General features: G+C 67.3%; 1 protein-coding gene across 1 annotated transcript; it reads right to left on the minus strand.

Annotated features, from left to right (window-relative positions):
• Positions 1-202: 202 nt before the first annotated feature.
• On the minus strand, positions 203-9,543 carry PLXNB3 (plexin B3). The gene is made up of 29 exons (XM_044235185.1): positions 9,325-9,543; positions 9,121-9,229; positions 8,927-9,041; positions 8,724-8,849; positions 8,529-8,645; positions 8,158-8,251; positions 7,905-8,074; positions 7,563-7,714; positions 7,162-7,267; positions 6,462-6,592; positions 6,064-6,240; positions 5,764-5,959; positions 5,376-5,615; positions 5,123-5,284; positions 4,880-5,031; positions 4,620-4,720; positions 4,317-4,540; positions 3,995-4,173; positions 3,714-3,780; positions 3,200-3,527; positions 2,885-2,988; positions 2,705-2,798; positions 2,198-2,376; positions 1,853-2,013; positions 1,501-1,648; positions 1,240-1,304; positions 1,089-1,164; positions 904-978; positions 203-623 (listed from the first exon to the last, which is right to left on the minus strand). The coding sequence occupies exons 1-29, from the start codon at positions 9,443-9,445 to the stop codon at positions 519-521; spliced, it is 4,074 nt and encodes a 1,357-aa protein (XP_044091120.1). The 5' UTR covers positions 9,446-9,543; the 3' UTR covers positions 203-518.
• Between the last annotated feature and the right edge of the window lie 762 nt (positions 9,544-10,305).

A 10,305-nucleotide genomic window follows, 5' to 3' on the forward strand; every position in this document is an offset into this window, starting at 1 on the left:
ATTGGTAGGGTGGGGTGGGCATACATGGAGGGGGGTGGGCCCGGGGAGGAGAGGGGAGAGGGGAGAGCAAGGCCTGGGAGTGCCGGATGACTCCTCTTCCTCAGGCACAAGTCATAGCCATGGGGCGGAGAGGAAGGCCAAGCAACGGAGCACTGCAGCACTGCAGCACTGCGCAGGCAAAGGCAGGGGCTGGGGACTGGGCTTTTTCTAAAAAGATGTCTTTCTATTTTATTTCCAGATGTGATTCTCTAGCAAGCAAATAAATACAGTGGGGAGGTGGGGGGAAGAGGTGAGGATTACTATAAATTAGAAGATAGCCCGGGCGGGGGAATGCGGGGTGAGGAGCAGGTGGAGGGGGGAGGCCTCAGGGAGAGCCCTGGCGGGCAGCACCCCAGCCGTTCTCCACCGGCCCCTCCTCAGCTGCCGGCTCCGACTGGGGGTCCTCAGGCACTGCGGTGGGGGCTCCTGCTTGCTCCTGCCGGGGCTGCTGGGCCTCAAGTGTCCGTGGGGTTCGGTGTTCACAGGTCAGTCACCTTGTTCTCCACCAGGGCGGCGACCTGCTGCAGGCGGCAGGCCAGCTGCATCTTCTGAGCCACGGGGTCCTCCTCCAGGGCACTGATGATCTGCCCAGGGCACAGAAGGGCGCCCTGTCTGAGACCTCTGCCCTCAGCCTGTAGCCCAGGGCTGGGCAGCCCTGGACCATCTCAGCAGTGGCTTGGGGATCGCTGGGGCCGACCCAGGCCTCCCCGGGCATCTGGATGGAGGGTGTGGCTCTTCCCCCATCTGCGCCCTTCCTCTCCTCTGCCCACAGGGGCCTAGACACCTCCTTCCAGCCCCAGGGAGATTCTGGGGCCTCCCTCCAGGCTCAGGGGGCGTCCCCCCCTCCCGGCCACCGGGCCTCACCTGGTCATAATACCTGTGGATGTGCTTGTACAGTTCCTGCAGAGCCTCCAGGCAGTGGGGAGCAGAGGCGTAGTTCTGGGGACCACACATTGGAGGGGTGAGGCTCAGCCCGGGACCTTAAAGCCCACCCCCACCCCCGCGCGCACCGCGAGGCAGAGGGCTGTGCCCCCTGGGCTATGCCTTACCCCGGAGAGCTCAGCCAGCGCCGAGTTCATCTCCTGATAGCTCGCAGCCGAGCTCTGGCGAATGTCGTTGTAGTATCTGGTGGCGGAGACCCGGTTAGGGGCGGGCAAGGCGGGAAGCCCCGCCCCCCAGCCCCGCCGTCCCAACACTCACCTCTCCACCATCTGCTTGTAGCGAGGGATCTCGCGGGCATAGAGCAGTTTGTTCACTGGGGAATCCTGCTCCGGGTAGGAGTGGGCCTGAGCGGCGAGGCGGGGGGAGCTCCGGCCCTGTCCCCCTGACCGCACCGCCAGTGCCCCGCGGCCCGCCCACCTCCCCAGCCCGGCTCCGGGAGTTCTGTGGAGAGTTCTGTGGCTTCCTCCCTGAGCCCTTCCTCCTTGGGCCTCGGGCTGCCGATGCCAGCTCTGGGCTTACCCTGCCCACTTTATGCTCGGAGACGGTGCACGAGTCGATGAAGGTCTGGGCGATGACGGCGAGGACTGCGTCCACGTTGTCCGACACCCGCACGTCAAAGATGAGCTGTGGCTTCTTCAGGGCGTTCACCCAGAACCGCAGCAGCAGGCTGGGGACACAGGCCCGCCGCGCGCATCATTGGCCGTGCCGTACCCGAGTCCCGCGGGGGGGCTGTCTGACATGTCCATGTCAGAAACGCAGGGCGGATGCCACCAAGCTTGGGCTCCGGTCCTGGACCTGTGGCCCCACCCCCAGCGCGGCCGGCCCTTACCCTCCTGGGCTCCGCCCGTCCTTCGCACCCGCGCGCTGGTACCTGTTGGTCTTCCAGATGTGCAGGGTCTCCGGGTCCTCGATGCCGTGCTTGCCCGCCAGCTCGTCCAGGAGGTCGAACAGATACTTCACAGCGATGGGCACGGGCCTGTTCACGCTGAGGATGGCCTGGAAGGTGTCATCCACGAACTTCTGCAGCGTGCCCTGGAAGGCAGGGGGCCCGGTGTGGGAGGCTGGTGCAGGCCAGGGCCACGCTCCCCCAGGGACTCAGGCCACTGCGCTAGCTCTCAGGACCACACCCTCCCCCCAGCTCAGTCCCAGCCCCCATCCCCACGGGCCCTCCCAACCAGGGGGCTCCCCTGGGGCACAGCTCCCCAGCCACACCAACCTTCATGGACAGCAGGCGGGTGAGGTAGATCTCTGGGATCGCCTTGGCCCGCGCCCGCTCCCGGTCCCGCTCCCGCAGGCTGCCTCGCCGCGCCTTAGCTCCTTCTGGCTCCTCGGTGGCTTTCACCAGGTGCCAGAGGCGGACCCCACCCTCCTCACCGTCCTCTAGCATGGGAACGTCTGAGGGCCCAGAAGTCTGGCCTCAGTCCTCAGCCCCTGTCCCCTGTCCCACACCACTGCCTGGGGATGCCCAACCCGCTCACCTAGCCGGGTGAGGCAGGGTAGGGGGAGACGTGGAAAGCAGGGGCGAAAGAGCTCAGCTCAACACCCCGGTGTCCCAGAGCTCCCCAACCAGGACAAGCTGCTGCCCTCGTCCGCCTCAGGTCCCTGGCCTAGCCTAGAGGTTGTGCTCGCCCCCTGGCAAGATGTGGGGGACACCCAGGCAAGGTGGACAGCAGGACTGGGACTCCCACCTGCCTGCTTTGAGCCCTGGGGCCATAAGACTCACTCTCCCCCAAGGGGCAGCTCTGGGCCGGGCTCTGGGAGATAGCACGTCCATTGTGCAGCTGGGGGATGAGCCCCACGGTGGCTCCGTCCGGGACCTGGCGGGAAGGCGAGTGGAGGCTGGGCTCCTTCCCTGGCTGATGCGGAGGCGGGGGCAACCCCCCAGCCCCCGGCCGCCCGGCACCTTGTAGTGCTGCAGGGTGTTAAGTCTCTTCCAGCGGTTCTGGGTCACCGAGGTCAGGTCCTCATCGGACAGGGTTAGGTGGCCAGCAAGGCCCGAGCGCCACTCTGGGGGCGCCCGGGGAAGCCAGTGAGTCTGCAGCCTGTGCCCCGAGGCTGCACTGGTGGTGCATTCAGGGTGACAGGGCCCAAGCTCCCCTCTTCCCCCCAACCATCCCCATCCCCGGCCTCCCTCCCCTTCCCTGCCGGGGCAGTGCAGGGCTGAGCTCCTGCAGGTGGAGACAGCCCCAAGCAGGGATGGGCGGGTAGGTTCTCTCACCGAGATCTAGGACGTGCACTGAGGGCCTCTGGGAGAAGGGGGTGCCCTTGTAGACTTGGTCCAGCACCTTCTCTTTGACCTGGGTGATGGTGTCTGTGTCGAGCACCCGCGCGGGCACACGCTGCGTGGCACTGCTCCCTGCTGCCCCGCTGGGCCCGGGGCCCACCAACACCATCAGCGTCAGGGGCCGGAAGTCCACGTCCTCCCGAAGCAGGCGGCTGTCGTTCAGGGTCCGTTTGGCCTTGCCCGTCACGGCGTCCACGGGGCCCTTGTCCACCTGGTACTGTATGGCCCGCAGGAGCAGGTACAGCGGCTCTCCGGCCACCTCCTGCAGCGGGCATGACGGGACAGGCTGCTCGCAGGGAGGACGGCCGGCCCAACCTCACATCCAGCCCTCCTGGAGGGTTCACACCCCAGGGCCCCTGGGGGAACAGGGGGCCCAGGTCAGCGGGGCTACGGGTGGCAGCTGTGAAAGGAATTGAGGGGAGAAGGCGTCAGCCGGGCTGACCCTCACCTTCAGGAAGGCGTAGAGGCAGATGGACAGCCAGTTGGTCAGCAGCTTTTCCACCATGGTCTCCGTCCTGGAGGGAGTGGGCCCCAGGTCAAAGAGGGGGTGCTGCAGGACCCCCGCCCCCGCCCTAGGCCCTGAGCTGAGCTTTTCCACCTGTCAGCCCTTTGTGCCCCCTGTTCCTGGTAAGGAGGCCCGTCTACCTCCCTCCCACCTACCCCACCCACCCCTGCTCCGTGGGGAGACCCCCCCCCCCGCTTCTGGAGCGCACGGCCGGGCACGCCGACCTGCGCAGCATGAGCTTGGGGTTCCTATGCACGTAGTGGGCGGCCAGGTCACTGAGCAGTGTCCGCAGGATGTCGGTCAGGTACTCCAGCTTCCCGTGCAGCGCCAGGGACAGCAAGGAGGCCACATGGCAGCGGTCCCGCTGGGAGAAGCCAGGCTGCCCCTCCAGGGTGCGGATGAGCTGGGGGGCAGGGCACTGGCACTCAGGGGCGCCCCACGCAGCGCCCTGCCTTTGTGCCCACCCAGCCCCACCGCACGGCCCGGCCTGCGCCCCTCCAGGCCCCCCGCCCACCCAGGCCCCCCGCCCACCCGCACAGCCCTCACTGTGAGGAGGAAGAGCTTGCTGTTGAGCAGGTTGGAGAGCTGCGTGAGGCCCTGGCGCACAGGGACACGGCGGGCGTCTTCCCCAGGCCCCTCGAGGGCAGGCTGCAGTGGGCAGCTGCCATGCCCTGGGAAGAAGACGCGCTCGGCATAGGTGTGGTAGTCCAGGAAGGGGATCCCACTGGCCTCCAGGTCGCTGCTGAGGTCGGTCATCTCGGTCATCAGGTCTGCGGACCAGGAGGCACTGATGTGTGGGCTCAGGCCCAGGTGGGTCCTCTGTCCCCCTCCCTGTCCCCCTCTCCCCACCTGTGAACTCCTTGCGGCACTGGTCGCCCACACCAATCTCTAGGTTCTCCAGCTGCACCAGAACCTTCTGATAGTCCCGCAGGGCCTGCTTGCTCTTGTGCCTGCGGCCCAGGGATCAGGTGTTAGCCACAGGCCGGAGCCAGCCGGGAGCCCGAGGCCACCGAGCCAGGGTGGCTGGCAGCGTGGAGGCCTGCCGTGGTGCACCTTTCTGAAAGTGAGGAGGGCGGTGGGCACAGGCCTGATGGGGAGGAGCCTCTCACCTGTACATGAGGCTGAGCAGCAGGATGGCGGCGATGAGCAGGGCAGCGCCCATGCCCAGGCCCACCTGGGCCTCTATAGGGAAGGCAGACAGGGCGGGCTCGGTCTCATACTGGACAGGGCCCAGGGCCAGGCGCACGTTGCCCATCTGAACCTGGGGCAGGGAGTGGGCAGGGCTCCTGAGCGGGGGGGAGGCTCTGGGGCCCTAGTGCCCAGCCACCTCTGTGCCCGGAGACCCCCCTCACCACGAACTGCGGCAGGGTCCCCGAGCCGTTGGCGGGCTGCGGGGCCCGGGGCGGCGGCTCACAGTACAGGTGGGTGAGTGTGAGTGTCTTCACCAGGCACTCGCCGTCACCAATGTGCACGCGCACTTCCTCCTTGCTGATGCCCAGGTTGAGGCCCTGGCCCTGGGACAGAAAGCAGGGGCCTGAGCTGGGGCGGGGGGGCCCGGCCCCTGCCCGTGGTCCCCACGCAGAGGCGGCCCGCAGAAGCGCTCACCTCCACATCCAGGACGTTGCCTGGCTTGACACGATAGGGGCGGGCGGGCTCCTCGCGGCTGAGGGGGGCTAGGCGGGGGTTGGGCTGGTACAGGAAGTCCTGGCCCCCGCTGGCGCTGGCGAAGTCTATGTGCACATTGTCCAGGGCGAAGAAGACCCGCCGCAGGTGCGCCCCGTCTGGCACGGCGGGGCTGTGGCACACCAGGAGGCTGGACGAGTTGACGGAACAGACCGTGGAGCACTGCGAGGCAGCGGGACCCGGGATGAGGAGGGGTGAGCTGGGGCTTCCTCGCTCGCTCCCGGGGTGGGCAAAATAGCCCCCCATCTGCACCCCGCGCCCCCGCCCCCCAGGCGCGACCGGCCCCGCTGCCTGCCGGTGGGGTGCTCACCTGCAGCAAGCCCCCCTCAAGCGGGATACAAGCCTGGGGGGCCGTGGCAGGGACCCCGCAGCTCCTCCTCGGGCTGGGATCTGGGGGCCGGGCTCCCCGCGCCTGCACCTCTGCTGTTGCCTCCAGCCACACGGACAGCAGGGGCTGCTGCACCACGTCCAGGCCGGTGCCCCTGACGCGGATCAGCCGCCCGCCCCTGCGTTGGGTCGCAGTCAGCAGCCAAACGGGTGGCAGCCCAGCCCAGCCCCACCTCCCCGGGGAAGGAGCAGAGGCCGCCTGGAGAGCCAGCCCGGTCCTCACCCCCGGAAGCTGACGCTCGGCTCGGCACCCACAAGCTGGGGGTTGGCCGTGTACTGGAAGGGGCTGGCGAGCAGCGTGCGCTGGGCGTGGCCGAAGACCACGCGAACCACAGCTTCTCCTGGGCTAGCCTGGGACGTGGTGTGGCACACGATGGCCTCAGGACACACCGGCTCCTGGCTGCGGGGGCGGGGGCGAACGGCTCTGGCATCTTGAGCTCTAGCCCAGGCCAGAAACCCACGTTGCCTCCCTCAGTGACGGCAGAGACCATTAGGGCACAGTGGCCGTTTCTCTTGGACTTTGATGGGGGCCTTAGGGAGCCCTGAGCCCACTGCCTCCATGTACACAAGGGGGTAATGAGGCCCCCAAGGATAACCCCAGCTGACAAGAGAGATACTCACATGGGACAGGGCTGTTCACCCACGAAGGCACTGATGTCGCCCCCTGTCTGAAGGTGCTGCCCGTGGATAGTGAGCTGGGTACCCCCCGCCTGGGGGCCCCACTGGGGACTCAGGCTCAGGAGGATGGGGTCCTGAGGGACAGAGCAGGCTGGGGTGCCGGACACTTGCTCCCTTAGGCTCTGGGCCCCAAGGTGCGGGGGCTTTATCCCGTGGGCCATAGCTGACCACACCCTCCTCCCAGAAGCCTCGAAGCCCTCCTCTGCCCTGAGAGGGGCTTGTCTCTCCTCGCTGCGTCTCTGCCCCTCAGGACGGCTTCTTCCTCTGCCACAACTTACTCCTCCCAGGCCCCCCCGAACTCTAAATCCTGAGATCCAATGGCCAACTTGGGGTGCTGCCGGACTCCTGATACTGCTCTGCCCTGCCCCCCTGCACTTCCTGGCTTTGGCTAGTGCCTCAAGGTGTCCCCGCTCTCCCTCGGTCCCACCCGCCTGCCACACTGGCTGCTTCCACTGTCCCACTGGTACTGTGGCCTGTCCTCCACTCGGATGATCACTCGGACAGATCACCTGGTTTTCCTTCTGGACACATGCCAGCTCTTCCTGCTACCCGGGGCCAACTTTGAAATCCTCACTTAGTTTTCCCTCCTCCCCCGCCCTCCTACTATGTCCTGCGTGGGAACCACTCTGGGGCGGGTGCTGACCTGGTAGGTGAAATGCTGGGTTGAGATGCCTGGTGGCCGGTTCTTAATGGCCACTTGGATGGGCCCTGTGGTGCCACTAGGGGCGGGAGCCGTCACACACACAATCCTGGGGAAGGGAGGCCTGGGAGCTGCTCAGGGCTCCTCCCATGGACCAGGCCCGTCTTCAGCAGGAGCCGGGGGCCACCCGCCCACCAGCCACTGCCCAGAACCCCCCCCTCCACCCCGCTGCCCCCTCCTCTCACTGCCAGCCCCCACTTCCTTCCCCGGGCTCATCTTCCTTTGGCGCTTCTGACCCAGGCCCACATTTCTTGGCGGCAAGCTCCCCTTCTCTCTGGGTAGCCGCTCTCTGAGGGCTTCCCCGGGAGGGCGTCCCTCAGCTGCCGGCAGCTTGGATGGCTCACCGGGCAGAGGTGCGGTAGAGAGAGGGCTCCGGGCTGCAGGGGCGGCCAGCCACCTTCACGGCATCTTGTACCTCAGTAAAGTCCCGGCCCAGGTTGGAGCCCTGGATGGTGAGGGCCAAGCCGCCCTCGGGGGGCCCGGTTAGGGGCTCGACCTGCAGCAAGGAAGGGTGGCCCGAACCCACATCTGCTCTGCTGTGGGGGTACCCCACCAGCCAGCCTGGGGCGGAACTGAGCTGCCGGGCTTGGGGGCCTGAGCAGGTGGGTCTGACCCAGGTGGGGTTAGTACAGTGGGAGGGGGAGGGGCGGGGCCGATGGGGAGGAGGTAGGAGGCTGGGGGCTCACTGTGTCAATGCTGGGAGTGGGACACAGCAGCTCCACGGCCCCAGGGGGGCACAGAGGACCATAGCGACAGGCAGGCTGGCCGTGGCTGCACCACACGCAGCCCAGACTCCCACTGGCCGCCTGGCAGCGGCTGCAGTCAGGGTGGTCCATGGCGCAGTCATACAGGGTCACTGAGGAAGGTCAGGCAGGGCGCTGAGGCATCGCCCCCTGCCCCCCACCAAGTCCTACCCGCCCCTGCCGCCCCCAAGCTCACCATGGAGAGTGTGGGCGTTGTCCAGCCGTTGGCCCTCGCCCCGGGTGACATAGATGGGCACCGGGAGCTCCCGCTGTGCCATGGAGGGGCGGAACTATGGGCAGAGGGTGGGGTCAGGCCGAGCCCAACTCCGGACAACCCTGACCCCTGCCTCCTCCAGGACACTCCTCCCAGAATGGGTGCCCTAGTTCAGTGCCCACGTCTCCCACCGGACTGCAAGCCTAGGGCAGAGGCTGGGGTGCACAGAGCCTGCCTTGTGAGGGACGACAAGATGCGGAGGGCAAAGAACAATCTGGGAGGCAACAGGTGTGGGGGTGTGAGGGCCGCAGAGAACAGCCAGGGGCAGGAGAGGCTGCTGGGCGGCCACACACCTGCTGGGCCTGGCAGTGGATGAGGCCCACGTCCCCCGCCATCTCCTCCAGAGAGGCCGGCAGCCTTCGAAGTTCCCCGGGCAGCTCCAGCCAGCAGTGGTAGGAGGCAGGCAGGCTCTGGGAGTGGGCACTGTCAGGACCCTGGATGCGGTCAGCGCCCCCCACCAGCCCTCCCCATCTGCATCCCCCGCTCACTCCGAAATGCTGAAGGTTCCGCACACGCAGGGCCAAACGGCTCTCCCAGCCCACAGGCACTAGGAGGGGACCCGCGAGGCCCTCCACCCGGGGACAAGCCCCTGGGCCACGCACCTGGACATCCACCTGCGGAAAGGAGACACTTTAGCCCTTTGGCAGGAGAAGGGGCTGGGCAGGGCACACATGGGGCGGGGCCCACCCACCTCCTGGACACTGTAGATGGTGTCCTCGCCCTCAGGGCAGTGCTCCCCATACACACAGCGGCTGCTCTGGGAGCACCAGTGGCAGCGCCAGAGGCTGCCCACACAAGCACGGCACCTGGAGGGGCAGGGGGATGCTCAGGCCGGGCGCCCTGTGGGCTTGCCACCCCTCCCCAGCTGCCAGGCCCGGCACTCACGGGGCTGCCGCCTCTAAGGCCTGGACGGCACTGCAGTCATAGAAGGAGAAGTTGGTGGTAGCCACGGCCACATCCTCAAACATCAGAGCCAGGGGCAAGGTGACGTGGTCTGGGAGGGGACGGTGGTGGCAGGGCGGGTCACGGGGCTCCTGCCCCTCCAGCTCCTGCCCCGGCCCCTGGCCCCCGGCCCCAGGGGCTCCTCACCTGTGCCCGGAGGGTTCAGCGGCAGCTGGTCTTCGGGAGGGGTGACGCACGCTACGTGGGGCCCTTCCACGTGAGCCAAGCTGTCATAGTCCCCAAAGGCACAATGGAAGTATTCATCCATGGCCAGGGTGGGCAGCCGGGGGACAGACAAGGTGACCTGGGACACACGTCAAGGAAAACAGAGCAGGCAGGGGCTCCTCGGTAGGGGGATGTAGTGGGTGTCAGCAGAGGAGAGGGAGCTCGGGCACAGTGGGGTAGGAGCAGAGGCAGCAGGAGAGGAGGAAGACGATGGGGGCAGTTTGTGGGCAGCCCCCACAGGTGGGCAGCGGTGGGCAGCTCACCTGGCCCTGCTCCTGGCGGGGGCGCTGGGCTGGCAGCAAGCTCTGGACGTGCGGGCAGTGGCCGTCCTCATAGCTCCACAGCCACTGGTTGGCCTGGGCTGCCCGCCCACATTGGCCCTTGGGGGTACACCTGTAGGGCCAGGGGCCATTGGGTCGGCATGTGGGTCTCAGGCTCCCCAGGCAATGGGTGGCGAGAGGGCCGGGAGGATGGCCCAGCTGGAGCACGTTACCCGGGTATGGGGGACAGAAAGGGACAGTGCTCGTGAGGGATGGGCCAAGCAGATAGGGCCTCGCGGCCAAAGTGCGGGCTTTGGCCTAGACCATGAGTAAGAAGGGGGGCCGCTGCTGTGGAGGGGAGGGTTGCCGTAAGAGGTTCCTGGAGCAGAAGTGGGATGGGAACACCTGGGAGAGGCGGCAGGGGCCTGACCAGGGAGTGGCGCTGGGTAATGAGAAGACAGCAGCTTGGGCCATGTGGGGCAGGATGGAGGGACTCCAGCAGTGGCCCCGTACCTCCATCTCTGGAAGCCGAGCTGGCCTCCTGGCAGGCCTGAGGCTGCTTCCGGGGCGCCCTCCCCGCATACACCACCTGTTGGCCCAAGTCCGGACCCGGCCCTGTGCTCACCTGCCTTGGAGGACACAC

This window comes from Neovison vison, chromosome X (genome assembly GCF_020171115.1).
Source record: "Neovison vison isolate M4711 chromosome X, ASM_NN_V1, whole genome shotgun sequence".
NCBI lineage: Eukaryota > Metazoa > Chordata > Mammalia > Carnivora > Mustelidae > Neogale > Neogale vison.